At 37.8% G+C, this 18,384-nt stretch overlaps 1 protein-coding gene across 1 annotated transcript in view; it reads right to left on the bottom strand.

Annotated features, from left to right (window-relative positions):
- Positions 1–461: 461 nt before the first annotated feature.
- The window catches only part of nompA (no mechanoreceptor potential A), a 156,412-nt gene continuing 138,489 nt past the window's right edge, over positions 462–18,384 (bottom strand). The window contains exons 18-20 of the mRNA XM_067139958.2: positions 10,970–11,130; positions 1,094–1,225; positions 462–968 (exon numbers count right to left, since the gene is read on the bottom strand). Coding sequence (XP_066996059.2) covers positions 755–968; positions 1,094–1,225; positions 10,970–11,130 — 507 coding nt within the window. The 3' untranslated portion in view covers positions 462–754. The remainder of the gene's footprint in view (positions 969–1,093; positions 1,226–10,969; positions 11,131–18,384) is intronic.

Below are 18,384 nucleotides of genomic sequence, written 5' to 3'. Positions count from 1 at the left end.
AGAGTACTCTGAGAACACTTTTAGTGATGAAGTATATAGAGACATTTTGGCATTAAAAAAATCATTTTGTAAGTCCTGATTTTGAAATGCCTAAGGTAATTTATTTATATTAGTATAACCATAATGTCAACTAATTCATTTAGGTCCCATATCTTACAATCTATGTAAAGAGTTTTAAAACAAAGTACAAGACGAAAGTTAAATACAAGTTGTTCATTGGACCTTTGCCATTTGCAAAGCATTAGCACTAAACCATGTTTCTGAAATGTCACATAGTAGAATACTTAATAATATTGGGAAGTAGAACTTTTGCTGTTATTACTGTTTGCATCTCTTGCATAATACTTACAGTCAAAGTAATATCGAGAAGACAGTATCACACTAGAATTAAAACTGAAAATGTCTGTAGGGGTTTTCCTTTTATTGAAAGGATGAGTATTTGTATCATACAACAGTTAAAATCAGAAAATAAATTAGAGAAATATTTTACATACTAATGATAAAGGCTACCTCAGATAAATATACTAGATCTATCAATCATGCAGTGTTTTCAGTTTTATAAAATCCCAGTTGAATGAAAATAATTACGTTCAGAGAAAACCTTCTAGAGATGTTCCCCAAATCATTATGTAGTTGTAAATTTATTTCCTGATTTAAAATCTATACAATTACAGTAGATTTAATATTAACAAAATGGAGCAAACAATCAAAGTAATAACAGTTCATATGCTACCTCCCAAAAAACCATGTTATGTTACACATTCATCTTCTGACAGTGTTGGCCAGCTTGAGAGACAGCAATACTACGCAGGCTTCTGGACCGCTCAAACAAGGAAGGATCTGTATAGATAGGCTCACTTGGATCATCAAACGTTCTTCCTGTTGTGATGGTAGATAAACCTGGAACGCTATCTTGTGGGTCTGTAGTAGGATTGCTTGAACTTCTGGATGGAATACAAGATGAAAAACTACTCCATGTTATTATTTGAGTTAAGAAAGTAACTTAACAGTATTTATTATATATTTGACTCTTCTATTAAGACTGTGTTTTGTATAGAATGGTCACTAATATATGGAGGTCTTATCTTCTTACCTGGTTTCAAAAGCCTTTTGAGCACCTGGCACGAGAAATGAGAAATTATTGTTCCTACTTGGCGGATATGGGCCTCCCACAGGGGAAGTGCTGTCAGCTGCGCTATTTTTCATTTGAATAGACCAGTAGCGCCTAAAACAGAAAAATGAGTAATAATCACTTATTCTAAACTGACACTTCATTATAATGGCAGTTTCATACTGATCTACCTAAATGCAGCCAAAAGTTAAACTAAAGAAGCACATTGATTTACTGTATACAGATAGACTGTTGAGAAGCAAAATTGAACTGTACAGCTCTGTATGTAACAAACGATCTAGAATGTTTGCCATTTTATATCATCTATATAATAATTTCCTTTATGACTGAATGAAAACAGCATGAGGTCATATTCAAAATGGAAGAAATTGTTCCTCACCAGGACATGTCTCCACCCAAGATAAGGAGAAAGTGATCATACAGCAAATTGTAGAAGGTAGCTGGGAAGACAAAAATTTTGCAGCAATAAAGTAGTCGTTACGTAGTGCAATAGAAAAATTTGGTGTGCAAGTGATCCAGATAGAGGAATAAATAATTTTGTATTAGATGTTTGTCAGAAGTAATCAAGATTAGCAGTATTTTTTAAAAAATAAATTAAGAAGGTCTGATTTACTTTCTTTGTATTTGGGTTGGGGACACAGGAAATAATATTCAATTTTTTTGCTTAAATATCTATACCTTTGTTGACAGGATACTTATTATTACAAATAATTATACAGTTACTATACGGAGTTGTAATTTTTGCAGTTACTAAAAGTTATATTCGTACAGGTTCTATTTTGTATACAACTTTAAGATCTGTTACACCAATCATGAAGGAAACAATTTCTTTTAATCTATATATATAAAATAGCTTGTCCTGACTGACTGACTGACTGACTGATTGACTGATTCATCATCGCCGAGCCAAAACTACTGGACATAAAGAAATGAAATTTTGAGGATATATTCATATTAAGATGTAGGTGCTCGCTAAGAGAGGGTTTTTGGATATTCCATCGCTAAGGGGGTGAAAAGGGGGGTGAAATTTCAAAATGAGTGTATCTATATCTCAAAACTTTAAAAGTTTACAGATGTAAAAATTAGTATTTAGAATCTTCATTAAAAATTAAGAAACACGTATTTTTTTGTTTTCGGAAAATCCCAATAGGAGGGGTGAAAAGGCGTGAAAAAGGGGTTGAATGCCTTTAATGAGGATACTTATATCTCAGAAACTGAAAATATTACAGACCTGAAAATTGGTGCTTGGGATCTCCTTAAAAATAAAGAAACACATATTTTTTTGTTTTTGGAAAATCCAATTAATGGGGGCTGAAAAGGGGTGAATTTTTAAAATGAGTGTATCTATATCTCAAAACTTTTAAAGATTATAGATGTAAAAATTGGTATTTAAAATCTCCTTTAAAAATAAAGAAACACGTATTCTTTTGTTTTCAGAAAATCCCAGTAGGAAGGGTGGAAAAGGGTGAAAAATGGGTTGAATGCTTTTAAGAAGGCTACTTATATTTCAGAACCTGAAGATATTACAGACCTGAACATTGGTATTTGGGATCTACTTTAAAAATAAACAGGTATTTTTTCGTTTTTGGAAAATCCAAATAATGGGGGGTGAAAAGGGGGTGAATTTTTAAAATGTGTGTGTCTACATCTTAAAACTTTAAAAGTTTACAGATGTAAAAAATTGGTATTTAGAATCTCCTTTAAAAATAAAGGAACACGTATTTTTTGTTTTTGGAAAATCCAATTAATGGCGGTTAAACAGGAGTGACAAATTGGGGTGAATTTTTTGAAGGACTATATCTACAGAATATCTGAGAAATGTAAAATGTTACAGACGTAAAAAGTGTGTATTTGGAATCTCCTGTAAATGTAAAGAAACATAGGTGATTTGTTTTTGGAAACTCCATTTAAGGGGAACTAAAAATTTTAAAATGAGAATTTCTACAGTATCTCAAAAAACTCAACACATTACAGAAGTAAAAAATGGTATTTTCTAATCTCTATTAAAAATAAAGAAAAAAGTATTTTTAGTTTTCGGAAATACCACTTGGGTGGAGGGGGGCTAGAAGTGACTGAAAATGGTGTTGAATTCTTTTAATTAGGCTACTGATATCTCAAAAATGAAGATGTTACAGACGTGAAATTTGATATTTGGAATCTGCTTTAAAAGTAAAGAAACACGTATTCTCGGAAAATCCAATGATGGGGGGGGGGGGGGTGAAAGAATTGAAAAATTAATTGACTTAATTGTATGAGAATACATACATCTAATAAAAACTAAAGTTGTTACAGACGTGGCCATTTGTATTTGGGTCTCCTTTAAAAACAAAGAAAAATGCGTTTTGGGGGGAACCCATCTTGGTGGGCGGGAGTAAAAAAAGTTGAATTCCTTTCATGAGGACACATAAATCAAAAACTGAAGAAGTTAGAGTTGTGATAATTGGCATTTAGAATATCCTTTACTATTAAAGAAACAGTATTTTTTGCCGGATAATTCACTTTGCTGGGAGGGGGAGGAGTGTGAAAGGAAGTGAAAGAAAGTGAATTATTTTTATGGGGATACTTATATCTCAAAACTGAAGGTAATAGACATGAACATTGGTGTTTGGAATCTCCTTTAAACATAAAGAAACACGCCTTCTTTTAATTTTTTTTTTGGGGGGGGGGTTGTTAATAAACTTAACGGCGGTGGGGTGTAAAAGGAGGTGAGACCAATTGATTTTACTGTTCATAATGTACTTATGAGGAGCCTCCGTTGCTCAGGCGGCAGCGCCCCGGCCTCTCACAGCTGGGTTCCGTGGTTCAAACTCCGGTCACTCCATGTGACATTCGTGCTGGACAAAACGGAGTCGGGACAGGTTTTTCTCCGGATACTCCGATTTTTCCTGTCATCATTCATTCCAGCAACACTGTCCAATATTTCATTTCATTTGTCATTCATCGATCATTGCCCCAGAGGAGTGCTTCGGCAGCCGGAAAAATTCCTATTGTCACCGCTAGATGGGGCTTTATTCATTCCATTCCTGACCCTGTCGAATGACTGGAAACAGGCTGTAGATTTTTGATGTACTTATTCTGATCATAAATCGATCATTTTTAATCTTTTCTGGGTTCGTTTTCAACAGCCATCTTTTCCTTCGGAGAACGTTCTTAGATTACAGTAGATTCTCCTGGCATATAAATAAAAATTTAAACACATTTGAAATAAACGATAGGAATGTGATTGACCGTCAAATTTGTTCACCTCTATAATAAGGTCAATAATGCACGGAAGTCAGTCATTCGTATCGTCAGAAAACCCGCACACTTGCCTACCCGCGACAATGGTGCTGGTGATACTGTCAACAATGACAATGGCAGCAGATGTAATTTACCGCCAAGTAGCAGTCTTGCATCTTGCTGTAGGGTCCAGAACATCTAATAATAATAATAATAATAATAATAATAATAATAATAATAATAATAATAATGTTCTGGACCGTGGTCAAATGTGCGGACCACGCTGGAAACAGGTCTTGGACGGGTAATGACTAAGAATGCAGTCCGGCGGCGTGTTCAGTACCGCCAAGGCACCCAAGACGACACCACGCCGGATCTCCTGAAGGATTTGATCCATATTAAAAATACTTATGCTTGCCGTAATCTATCAGAAAACGAGTCAGATCGCAAATTTTGGTGGATTCTCGCAGAAAACGAGTCGGATCGCGAATTTCGGCGGATTATATATCTAAAACTATAAGCATTCAATGGTAAATTTCAGTATAATACCGTAGCGAAGCACGGGTATCTTGCTAGTAAACCATATGGTAGCATTGTAAATTTTGTTAAAAAAAACTAAAGGGACTTCCACATAATCTACGGTATTTCACTGGCAAGATAGCTAACGGTCTTGGCACTGTTGGTGATTATTGCTGCTTTTGGCATTTGAATATTCTTCTCTTGAGATACAGTCGAGTAAATCACCTGTTTCATATATTTTGACATTTGTAGTTCAAGTCTCTGGCACAGTTTAGAGAAAAGTTATTGAGCCACTCTTTTAGACATCTTTCTGTGTACTTTCATCATTTCAGCAGTTAAGGAAAGTTTTAATTTATGTTAACAAATAGTGAAAAAGTAACAATATGCTTACGCCTAAGTCTCAGCTATGTAGTTTAACTTCACTTCTATTGTTTCAGTTAGCCTGTAATTAGGATATGCCTAAGTGCAGTTTAGGATTGTATTGTAGTTATTCCATTAGATAGTATCTTGCTTGTTGTTATGTAGCCTAATCCTTGTGTAATCCTTTTGACATTTCATCATTTAACCTAATGGCAGTTTTCACTTCTGTTGGAGCATAGTAAGTTAATAATAATAATAATAATAATAATAATAATAATAATAATAATAATAATAATAATAATAATAATAATAATAATAATAATAATATAATACTGACTGACAGAGCAAATGCAACACCAAGAAGGAGTGGTCAGAACTTTATGCCAATTGCAGGGTAGACTGACGTCACTGAGGTATGCTCATGATGTGAAATGCGCCGCTGTGCTGCGCACGCAGCGAACGATAAATGGGACACGGCGTTGGCGAATGGCCCACTTCGTACCGTGATTTCTCAGCCGACAGTCATTGTAGAACCTGTTGTCGTGTGCCACAGGACACGTGTATAGCTAAGAATGCCAGGCCGCCGTCAACGGAGGCATTTCCAGCAGACAGACGACTTTACGAGGGGTATGGTGATCGGGCTCAGAAGGGCAGGTTGGTCGCTTCGTCAAATCGCAGCCGATACCCATAGGGATGTGTCCACGGTGCAGCGCCTGTGGCGAAGATGGTTGGCGCAGGGACATGTGGCACGTGCGAGGGGTCCAGGCGCAGCCCGAGCGACGTCAGCACGCGAGGATCGGCGCATCCGCCGCCAAGCGGTGGCAGCCCCGCACGCCACGTCAACCACCATTCTTCAGCATGTGCAAGACACCCTGGCTGTTCCAATATCGACCAGAACAATTTCCCATTGATTGGTTGAAGGAGGCCTGCACTCCCGGCGTCCGCTCAGAAGACTACCATTGACTCCACAGCATAGACGTGCATGCCTGGCATGGTGCCGGGCTAGAGCGACTTGGATGAGGGAATGGCGGAACGTCGTGTTCTCCGATGAGTCACGCTTCTTTTCTGTCAGTGATAGTCACCGCAGACGAGTGTGGCGTCGGCGTGGAGAAAGGTCAAATCCGGCAGTAACTGTGGAGCGTCCTACCGCTAGACAACGCGGCATCATGGTTTGGGGCGCTATTGCGTATGATTCCACGTCACCTCTAGTGCGTATTCAAGGCACGTTAAATGCCCACCGCTACGTGCAGCATGTGCTGCGGCCGGTGGCACTCCCGTACCTTCAGGGGCTGCCCAATGCTCTGTTTCAGCAGGATAATGCCCGCCCACACACTGCTCGCATCTCCCAACAGGCTCTACGAGGTGTACAGATGCTTCCGTGGCCAGCGTACTCTCCGGATCTCTCACCAATCGAACACGTGTGGGATCTCATTGGACGCCGTTTGCAAACTCTGCCCCAGCCTCGTACGGACGACCAACTGTGGCAATTGGTTGACAGAGAATGGAGAACCATCCCTCAGGACACCATCCGCACTCTTATTGACTCTGTACCTCGACGTGTTTCTGCGTGCATCGCCGCTCGCGGTGGTCCTACATTCTACTGAGTCGATGCCGTGCGCATTGTGTAACCTGCATATCGGTTTGAAATAAACATCAATTATTCGTCCGTGCCGTCTCTGTTTTTTCCCCAACTTTCATCCCTTTCGAACCACTCCTTCTTGGTGTTGCATTTGCTCTGTCAGTCAGTGTAATAATAATAATAATAATAATAACAATAATAATAATAATAATAATAATAATAATAATAATAATAATAATAATAATCCTCCTTGGCTCAGGCGCCAGCACATCAGTCTCTCACCGCTGGGTTCCGTGGTTCAAATCCCAGTCAATCCATGTGAGATTTGTGCTGGACAAAGCGGAGGCGGGACAGGTTTTTCTCCGGGTGCTCTGATTTTCCCTGTCATCTTTCATTCCAGAAACACTCTCCATTATTTCATTTCATCTCTCAATCATTAATCATTTCCCCAGAGGAGTGCGACAGGCCCCGGCAGCTGGCACAATTTATATCCTCGCCACAAGTTGGGGGCTTCATTCACCCCATCCCTGACCCAGGTTGTAGGTTTTCAACAACAACAACAATAATAATAATAATAATAATAATAATAATAATAATAATAATAATAATAATAATAATAATAATAATAATAATCTGTCTAATTTAGTTTAAACAACATTAGTAGAGCATCAGTTGCCAGGCTGAGTGGCTCAGACTTTCGAGGGGCTGGCCTTATGACTCCAACTTGGCAGGTTTGATCCTGGCTCAGTCTAGTGTTATTTGAAGGTGGTCAAATATGTCTGCCTTGTGTCAGTAGATTTATTGGCACATAAAAAAACACTTGCAGGACTAAATACTGGCACCTCACAGTTTCCAAAAACCATAAAGGTAGTTAGTGGGATGTAAAGCCAATAACATTATATTTATAAGGTATCAGTTACTGTGTTATTCCTCTCTTCTTCATCCATTCCCTTTTCCAGATTCTCTCTGGGTAGGGTAGTGAACCAAAGCCCTCCACCTTACTAGATTTTTCCACCATTCCTCTTCTAGTACTTTATTGCTATTGACTCCTCTATTTGCAGTACAGTCCACAACAGAGTTCTATCTCATTCTAGGCTGTCCCATAGGCCTTTTCCCAGTCTCTGTATCCATGAATATTCTCTTTAGTATTCTCTCTCCTGACATTCTCATCATGTGTCCAAATCATTTTAGCTTTGCTGTATCGATCTCTTCTTGAAGTTTACACACTCCAACGCTTCTCCTTATTTCCTCATTTCGTATTCTATTCTTGTCTTGTCTTTCCCTGTATGTTCTGCAAGAACCTCATTTCAGCTGCTTTGGTTCCACTTAGTCAATGTCCAGGCTGCTGAAGCATAGATCAGTATAGGTTTGTAATAGGACAAGTAAAAAAACCTTCTTGCACTTCATTGGCATCTTTGTTCCATACAATGTGTCTCACACACTGGTAGAAACTTGCAGACTGCTGTGTTCTTAAATCAATTTCTCCATCCAAATTTCCATCTTGTAACATCACGCTGCCCAAGTATTTAACATTTTTCACTACTTCAAGAGGTTCATTTCCTATTTCTATAACTCCCCTGGATTTTCTGTTACCTCTCGTCATAATCAGAGTCTTGCTTTTCACAGTACTAATCTTCATTCCAAAATTTTTATCTCCTCATTCCATAAATCAACTTGTGTTTGTACTTCCTCTTCATTATCTCCCCAAACTACAATGTCATCAGCAAAGAGCATAGACTTTACTTGCTTGCCCATCATCTTCTCCTTGATATTATGTAGAATTCTATCCATGATGATAATGAAGAGTAAGGGAGACAGTACACTTCCCTGTCTTAAGCCTGTCTCAACTCTGAATAATTCAGTTTGACCCACTTTGGTTCCAACACAGTTTTCACAATTTTGATGGAATACTATTACCATCTGCATTGTTTCATTCCCATTCTGTGCTTCTGTCAATGTTTTCCATACCAAATTCTTTGGGACACTGTCTTCCATCTGCACTAAATCTGCTTCTTCAATTTCTCCTTGTACCGAGGTATTTTGCATGTTGTAAAGCTTTTCAAAGTATTTTCCCCACCTCTGCAATATATCCTGCTTCTGTGTCATCACTTCTTCCTGTTCATTTTTAATGAAGTTAGCACCTTCATCTGGGTTTTTCTTCTTTTAATCCACTGGAATAAGATCTTTTTGCTTCTGGTTGTATCTTCTTGCAAAGATTCAGCGAATCTTTGCCAGCATTTCTTTTTCTCTTCTTGAACCACCTTGGACCACTCCTTCTTGCAGTGCCTGTACTCTGTTTTGCATTCTGTTGTTCTGTTTCTCAGCCATCTTTTCCAAGCTTGTTTCTTCCTTTTAACTATATCTTTTACCCTGTCATTCCACCAGGGTGTTTCTTGATTTTTCTTCCTTCCTGATACTCTTCCACAGGTCTTTTCTGCAGACTTCAAAAAATGATAGATGGTGTAAGTGGTCATAAATCTGCTCTTGCCATAGTTAAAATTAAATGTGATAGAAAGGATGGTCATAAAAGTAGGAAAATTATGCAGTACCTTCCTTCCTGTCCTCTGAGAGAATCCTAATTATCTCCCTCAAACTCTCCAACTCCTCCCTCATACTCTTTAATGCCTGGCGACACCCACAGTTCCTATACTTGCACTCCTTAGTCATTTTTTATGGAATAATGAAAGAAAAAAGAACTTATTCTGTGCACAAAAAGAATGAAAGGAAAGAAATGTTGTCTAGGTTAGTACTCAAATGTCACGTGACAATAAGGTAATTAATATACTGCTACTCTACAATACTACTTAGTCGTACTATATTCTTATCCTACAACACCCTAACAGGATGAAAACTGCTGTAAATTACTGAATACCAAAAGGAATACACAAGAATTACACAATTCTAAACTGCAGTTAAGCCTATCCTAATTACAAAACAGTATTGCATCAAAAGTGAGTTACTAGAGATACTTCCACTACACAAATATTTCACAATCTAGAATAAGTATGCTCATTTCTAATAAGATACTACAATACACTACAATCATTTTAAAACTACGTTCAGGTTTATCCGAATTACAATATATTATTACTAAGCACAAACAGAATTAAAAATTGCAAATGAAATTTCCAAGAATTATGCAAGGATTACCAACAGAGTTAAATGCGTAGACAGATTATTAGTGCTATTTTATCGTACTATGCTCCAATAGAAATGAAAATTGCCATTTGATTAAATGCTGAAATATTGAAAGGGTTACCGTTGAGGAGAGCTCTGAATGCTTCATTTGTGGTGCCTGAAAGGGAGAGACATCTTGCTTTCTGAATAATACTGTAATATCTTATAGTTTTTTTTCACTATATTATCAATCAATCACCAATGACCTTCATTAGGTGTGTTGCCGAGGTGGCAATTTCCCCATCAACTCTTTACCTATTCTTATCCCAAAAGCTTATGAGGAAGGTTGAAATTTATTGAGCATCTCCCGTAGTGAATTATTTCAGTCCCTAATTCCTCTTCTGCAAAGATTTGCCTCAATTTTGTCCTCTTGAATTCCAACTTATTTCTTCATATTATGATACCTCCTACTTTTAAAAACTCCACTAAAGCTTATTCGTGTACTACTGTCATTGCACACCATCACTCAACTGACTGCTCAGAACATACCTTATTATATATGTTCAAGCAGGTTATCTCCTTACTCCCAAGTGTTCCTAGCCCAAAGTTTGCAATATTTTCGTAACATAACTTTTTTGTCGGCAAGTGCCCAGAACAAGTTGTGCTGCTTTCCTTTGGAAAGCTACCTTGTACAAAGTGCTGAGAATCATTTTATGATAAATTTATGATGGAAATTATAAGTAGGTAATAAAGTAATCAGATATTTCCTGCCATCCATAATGTTGTAATTTTTGCCTGTTACCACACATTCACATTCATGATTGATTGATTGATTGATTGATTGATTGATTCATTCATTCATTCATTCATTCATTCATTCATTCATTCATTCATTCATGTTCAGCAATCACATAGTGCAGACTATGTTGTGAATTTTGGGACATTCTGTATAATTATCTCAACAATAAATCTGAGGGAATAGCACAAATTTGATATAGGTATCAGCTGTTTTTGGTGTCATTATTAGTGTTTCAAAGACTTACCTGTAGCATGCTCCTGCAAGGGCAGTTATAACAAGCAACACAATGAGAATGATGACAATAGCTGATATCAGGCCATAATATTCTCCAGGTGAAAGACACACAGTTTGAGGCACAGGTTCCACTTTCTCTTCTTGTAACAGTTCATGACGAGATTCAAATACCTGCATAGAAAATAATGGTGGAAGTAAATAAAGATTGCTTTTCATAAAGCTTTCTTAAAACTTAATTCCTCTGGTATTCAGTTTAACAGTAAGCTGACTTGAACTACTTCATACATAAGAGAATAGATAAGAACCCCAGATGCTAAATTTGCATCCTACCATGTTTCAGGATTTGAATGAGTTACCTGCTAGAACTTCCCAAATTCTGTTCTGATAGACAGCTTAGGATCACCTATATTTTCCACATTTTTCTGGACTACTATATTTCTACATCTGCTCAAATAACTTACCTATTACTGATTTATGTTAGAATTGATGTGAAGATAAGACAGAGAAAATTTGATGATGTAATTTTAAAAGTAAAAAAAAAAAAAAAAAAAAAAATTGGTATTTCTAATTGTCATTGAATCTTCCACCCAATTTCCCATCCTTTTATTACACATAGCACTGGAGAGTCAGAGTATTATTTTATTTTACTTCGACTTTCCCCAACTGCAAATTGCCCCTGAAGACAAAATATACAGTAAAACAAGAGAAAATTTTTAAAAACTAATTGTGAGGAGTTGATTACATAGTGGTTGATAAGTATATTTGACATATGTGGTTCCATTACAAAGTTTGGACCGGGTGAGTTGGCCATGCGGTCATGGGCTACGACCTTGCATCTGGGAGATAGTGGGTTTGAATCCCATTGTCGGCAGCCCTGAAGATGGTTTTCCTTGGTTTCCCATTTTCACACTGGGCAAATGCTGGGACTGTACCTTAATTAAAGCCACAGCCATTTCCTTCCAACTCCTAGGCCTTTCCTATCCTGTCGTTGCCATATGATCTATCTGTGTTGAAGCGATGTAAAGCAACTAACAAAAATACAAAGTTTGGGAGATATTGTTCTTCAGGTTTTGGATTGAATATTTCAAGGCATTCACTGCAATTTCTTTCATCAATGCCTGCTAGACATGAAATGTCTTTTTGCAGTTGCTCACAATCTTGTAACTTGTTTCTCTATACAGTATAATATCATCTGCAAAAAGCCTTATCTCTGATTCCAGTTCTTTACTCATATCATTTATATAAACATCAAGGTCCAGTAATACTGCCTTGAGGATTTCCCTCTTAATGATTACAGGATCAAATAATGCTTCACCTACTGTAATTCTCTGTTCTCGGAGTTTGATTTCCTAGAAATATAGCCTCCCATTCAATCACTATTTTGTCTAGTGCAGTTGCACTCATTTTCCATAATTTTTATTTTAGTTAATAACTTAGCATTTATTAAATTGCCATTTATTTGCAAATAAATTAATTGGTTCTTAATATTCTCATAGCTAAGCCTCAACTTTTTTTTTTTGGGGAGAGGAATACATATTTGCATTTACTGGAAAGACCCCTTACAGGAGCACATGAGTTTAATTTTAAGAACGTTGTTGGTGTAAGAATGTCTTTGGAAATACTGGAGAGGTAAGAAAGTACCTCATCCAGCACTGGTGAAGCTATAATTCTTTAGTTCTTTCCCATTTCTGCTTCCGTACGATGTATATCAATTACAATAATGGGACGATTACTAGAAAGTAACAATTACAATTTTATTTCAAGACGTAAAAATTAAATTTCGTTAAAAGTAACAATTACAAGTAAAAGTTACTAAGAATGTAATAGTTCAGAATACAGAACAATTCCTTGAAGGTGGAGAAACACGTATGAGGCAAGGAAGTAATTATAATGGGAGATCTGAATGCACAAATGGGAAGAGAGAGATTGGAAAGAGAAGAGATTCTGGGGCCATATGGATATGGCAACAAGATTCAAGAAAGGGATATGTTAATGGACTTCTGTCAGAGGAACCATCTAATAATAGGAAACACATGGTTCAGGAAGAAAAATAGCCAGAAGATTACCAGGTAGGGATGGGGAGACAGAAGAAGGAAAACGTTGATTGATTACATATTACTGGAAAAAGAACATCAGAAAGATCTTGTGTATGTTACAGCTATGCCTGAGGAAGCCTTTCGGGGTGACCACAGAGCAGTGATAGCGAAGTTAAAAGTAGGCTAAAAGAAAAAGGTCTGGAGATTTATTTTTTTTTGTTGCTATTTGCTTAACGTCGCACGGACACAGATAGGTCTTATGGCGACGATGGGATAGGGAAGGCCTAGGAGTGGGGAGGAAGTGGCCATGGTCTTACTTAAGGTACAGCCCCAGCATTTGCCTGGTGTGAAAATGGGAAACCACGGAAAACCATCTTCAGGGTTGCCGACAGTGGGATTCAAACCCACTGTCTTCCGGATGCAAGCTCACAGCTGCACGACTCTAACCGCACAGCCAACTCGCCCGGTGGTCTGGAGATTGAAGGAAAAGAAGGTTAAGGAAGAGTTCAGGAAAGAATTGCAAAAATTGATACCAAGGACAGTTATTAGTCACGTTGAACAGGAATGGAATAATTTTAAGAGTGCATTTGTAAGGTGTGCAGAGAAAACATGTGGTAGAACATCAGGAATGGTAAGAGAGAAAGAGACAATGTGGAGGAATGATAGAGTGAAATGTAACGTAAAGGAATAGAAGAAAACTTGGAAGGAATGGAAAACTAGAAGGTTGAAGAGAGTAGAATAAGATACATGGAAGTAAAAGGGGTTTGCAAAAATGTAGTAGCTGAAGAAAATAAGAAAATTTGGGGAAACATTTACCCAGGAAGTAAAGGAAGATTTGAACTGTGGGGAAAATACTATTTTTTGGAATTATAAGAAACTCCATCCCTGTTAAAAATCACAATATAACTGTTAAAACCACTTGTGTTGAGTTTAAAAAGCTGATGTGTTATTTTTGGGAAAACTTCCCATATTCCTTTAAATGGACCTTGAACTTGTACAGACAGCTTCTGATTAATAAACGTCATTGCAGAAACGTTGATGTGTTTTAAAAAAAAGTGTTTACAAGTTAATTCTGTGTTGAATGGAGAAGTCTACAAAAAAAGAGAATATGAATAGGTATCAGTAGCATCGCCAGGATTTCCATTTGGTGGGGGGCTGCATTAAGGTAGTTCTTCATCCATAATTTTATTTTGATAGGTGTCCAAACATCCAGAGTTTAGGTGGTATAGAATAACTTAAAAGGAAATGAGCGTCGTTGGGTCCAAGTAAGAGTGGTGGATTTGTGCAGATTCCGGAAGCTAATAATAATATACGTTATATATAAAATGCTTTATAAAAGTACATTCGTTAACCTTATGTCTGTAACTTGTTGTGATGTAGAGAGATCCCCACCAACCTCTGTTATTATCATTCCAGCATAACTTACAGCATTTCATATATTCCAAGTACAAGTGAAATGAATGCAAGAATATATAGTTTTGAGTAAAGATGCAATATTCTGGTTTAGAATATGTATGGTAATTTTATTATAATAATGATCATGTGATAAGCTATAAAGAAGTGACATTTTATACAAATAATGTGGCAAAGAAACACACACACAACATATATATAGAATGTAAGGTGTATGGGTATAGGTATTTTGTTAGTTGGTAAAGAAAAATACACATCACAACATATGCTAGGTGGGGTTTACCTTGTCCTATTAGTTTCCCTCGCAAGCCTGGGATACAGAATATAGTAGTATAAAGTTATGGTTTTGTGACGCTAATATTCGTATGCATAATTTTGATTAATGTGCCAGAAACCAACGACATGGAGCTGTTGCCATTTCAACACTGTTTTAAGGGCCACCGACCCAAGCTGGGATTTGAACCTGCAAACTTCTCTGTACTTTTTCCAAACCAAACTCCATGCCGTAACAGCCCCGAAGGGTCATTGCCTACCAAGCGACCGCTGTTCAGCCCGAAGGCCTGAAGATTATGAGGTATCGTGTGGTCAGCACGACGAATCCTCTCTGCCGTTATTCTTGGCTTTCTAGACCGGGGCCGCCATCTCACCATCAAATAGCTCCTCAATTATAAGCACGTGGGCTGAGTGTAACTTGAACCAGCCCTCAGACTGAGGTAAAAATCCCTGACCTGGCTGGGAATCGAACCCGGGGCCTCTGCTAAGAGGCAGGCACGCTATCCCTACAATGCGGGGCCCTACTGTGCGGTGGAGAAGATTGTGTAGATTGTTTTCGAATTGTTCAGTTTTCATTTAGTTGGATAGTTTGGAGTACGACCTGTAACCGGCAGGAAATTGTGACTATTAATTAAAAAATTGTTTGAGGGTTTATTGCCTAAAGAAATTGTTTGTGTTTAAAGAAAATGAAACTGTAAGGATTAAAACTTACCCCTGTCCAAAGATAAAGATAAAGAGAGGGATAAAGAACTAAATTTCATTCGACAACAAGCCCTCCTTAACGGCTTTAATTTGAACATGATTAACGGGCTAATCACTAAATGCAAATATAAACGGCAAACAAGTTTAACTAAACAAACTTTAAGGTCTCCTTATTTTAGAATTTGACTTAAGGCATCCTGCATTCGATTCCGGGCACTGACAGAATTAAGAAAGGCATGGAATGGGGAAGATACAGCCTTGTTTATGGGTGCAATAGAGTTGGCCTTGAGTCTCCCATAATCAAAATATCTACGACCTGGAAGGAAGTCACCTTCACGGAGTGTAGTACCAAAGTGGTTCCTTTTTTTAAGAAGACAAATTAAACGAAGATTCCACTTCCTCACAAACGAAGAACGATATTATCAATTTTACGAATAGTTTCAATAATATTACATACTGTCCACTTCATTCCGTATCGATATTGTAATCAAAATAACAATTAAGTAAAAGGTTCCACCTGATCGATACTTTTTATTAATTATGATGTAGATTGTTTTCGAATTGTTCAGTTTTCATTTAGTTGGATAGTTTGGAGTACAACCTGTAACCGGCAGGAAATTGTCAAAAACTTAACATGTTAGAGAGAAGAAACTTGGTATTTGGAAAGTCCTTTAAAAATACAGGAGCATGTACCTTTTTGTTTTCCGGAGAAGGCACTTAATGGGGGGTGAAAATAAGTGAAGAATAGTTGAATTATTTTTTATGAGGATACTTATATTTTCAAAGCTGAAGGTTACAGATGTGAAAATTGGTATTTGGAATCTCCTTTAAGAATAAAGAAACATGTATTTCTGTTTTCGGGAAATACACTTAGATGGGGCTGGGGGAAGGACTGATCAAGGGGTTGAATTCTTTTTATGGGGATACTTATGTGTATATCAAAAACTGAAGATGTTACAGATGTGGGAATATGTATTTGGAATCTCCTTTAAAAATAAAGAAACATGTATTTATTTTTTTGACTTGAGAGAAGACTGTTTCTCTCATGTACAGTTCTATGTCGCACGGTCATCTTAGCCCCAAAAGGTAATACCACAAACATGATTTACAAAGAATATCTGGGGTAAATGAAACTCAATTTTTGGATGAGTTTTTATACTTTAGGAATTTTCAGATAATGTCTTAGTACAATGCCGAGGAACGATTACCGTGATCAAATTACGAAATCCATGCGAGTGAAGCGGGTAATTGCTAGTTCTAAATAAAAAATAAAAAATATATTTACAACTCCTTGAAGGAAAAGTTGTATCCACGCTACTGGATACACATCTGACGGTGAGATGGTTGCCCCAGTCTAGAAAGCCAAGAATAACGGCAGATAGGATTCATCAGTGGATACTTTTGTGGGTACGCCACTGCATCCACTCACCATTTGAGGTACAAAGTAAGTCCAAAGAATGGTCGGATACTCAAAATACACCACCATAAATGATGCGGTAATGGCTCGAAGTACTGAAGAAAGGTGAGGGACGGGATCTAGTGTTTTATGTAGAATTCAGATCAATAAAACGTGACTTCCCATTTTAAAAATGTTTCATGCAGCGACTGTGATTCAAGCCTCGGCTTTCTTGATGAGAATATAGAACCATTGGAACTGAGTTATCATGCCCGCTAATTACAAAGTAGTTACCTGCACTTTTGATGGTGCCATTTGAGGTTCCAATCAGTCCCCGGGTATTTGACAAAAATATATAGCCCTACCTGTAGAACTTAGGTATGCATCCGTGATCTGTCTTGCTACTGTTAAGACAAAACAGTCTATCTTCAAAAAAAAGTTACTTATATGGCACAAAATGAGGAACTAACGTGCAGCTCACAATCCTGTCACAGTCTTCCGAATTCTGCAACTTAAACACAGCACATCTCTCAACCACGTTACAACCCCGGGATCCCTAGCAGAGTGTTATTTCCTGGAACCGATGTGCAAAAGCTGACACGATGTTGTAAGCTTGTAACTGTTTCTGGCTGTGGCATCCGTCATCTCGGTGGTCATGTTCCGGCACCCTACTAAGTAATCCGTTGCTAATTGCCCTTTTCCTCATCTCTTGACATTTGTTAACACATGGTTATATTCCGAATACTGAAGCCTCTACAGGGAAATATCCCCGTGCATCACAATCCTAAGTGTTTTCCTGTCATTCACCTTGCTCGTAGATTCCTTGTCGCTACATTAATTTAACATTTCGCTATGCCAGTGATAGGTATACTGAGAGAAAAGAGAAAAGAAAGACAAAATAAAGCCAATGAGATGGTGAACACAGGATTTGTGATACTGACAAAACCAGAATAGATTGTGAACAGATGGAAAAAATGTTTCAGTGAACTGTTGAACATGAGAAACCAGACATGTGGAGAAGGTATCCAGGCAGCTGAAACAGAAGAAGTAACAGAGAGGGAATCAGACATCACAATGACAGAGGTAGAATGGCCAGTTAAAAAGATGAAGAACGGAAAAGCTGTGGGATTCGATAAAGTAGCTATAGAAATGATCAAGGCTGCAGGACCAGCAGGGCTCCAGTGGATTTATAGAATATTCAACTGTGTATATAGAGAGAAAAAAAGTGCTAGAGAATTGGGGAAGGAGTGTTAAAATACCAATATTCAGGAAAGGAGATATAAAGGTGTGCAGTCACTACCGACGAATCGCCGTCCCCTCTCTTGTTGCCAAGATAATGGAAAGGATACTTGTTACGGCCTCTCTACTACATCAAGACTTTGTTTATCTTACCGTCTGCCAGCCTCCGCGTTCTACTGTTGCCATATTCTCACCATCTGCTTGCTCACTCAGCTGTTCACTAACTGTGCTGCTCTACTCCACTGCTGTGTCTCCGCTCTGATGTCACGCTCATGTATTTGATGTTCGAGTAACTTCTGGACTCGCCTTTCAACCACATATATAAGCGTGCTCCTGCCTCTTTTTGCTGGTCAGACATCGAGTTTA

The sequence above is a fragment of the Anabrus simplex genome, chromosome 2, assembly GCF_040414725.1.
Source record: "Anabrus simplex isolate iqAnaSimp1 chromosome 2, ASM4041472v1, whole genome shotgun sequence".
NCBI classification, from domain to species: Eukaryota; Metazoa; Arthropoda; class Insecta; order Orthoptera; family Tettigoniidae; genus Anabrus; species Anabrus simplex.
The sequence above is the reverse complement of the archived record's forward strand: the minus strand, read 5'-3'. Positions and strand labels throughout refer to the sequence as shown.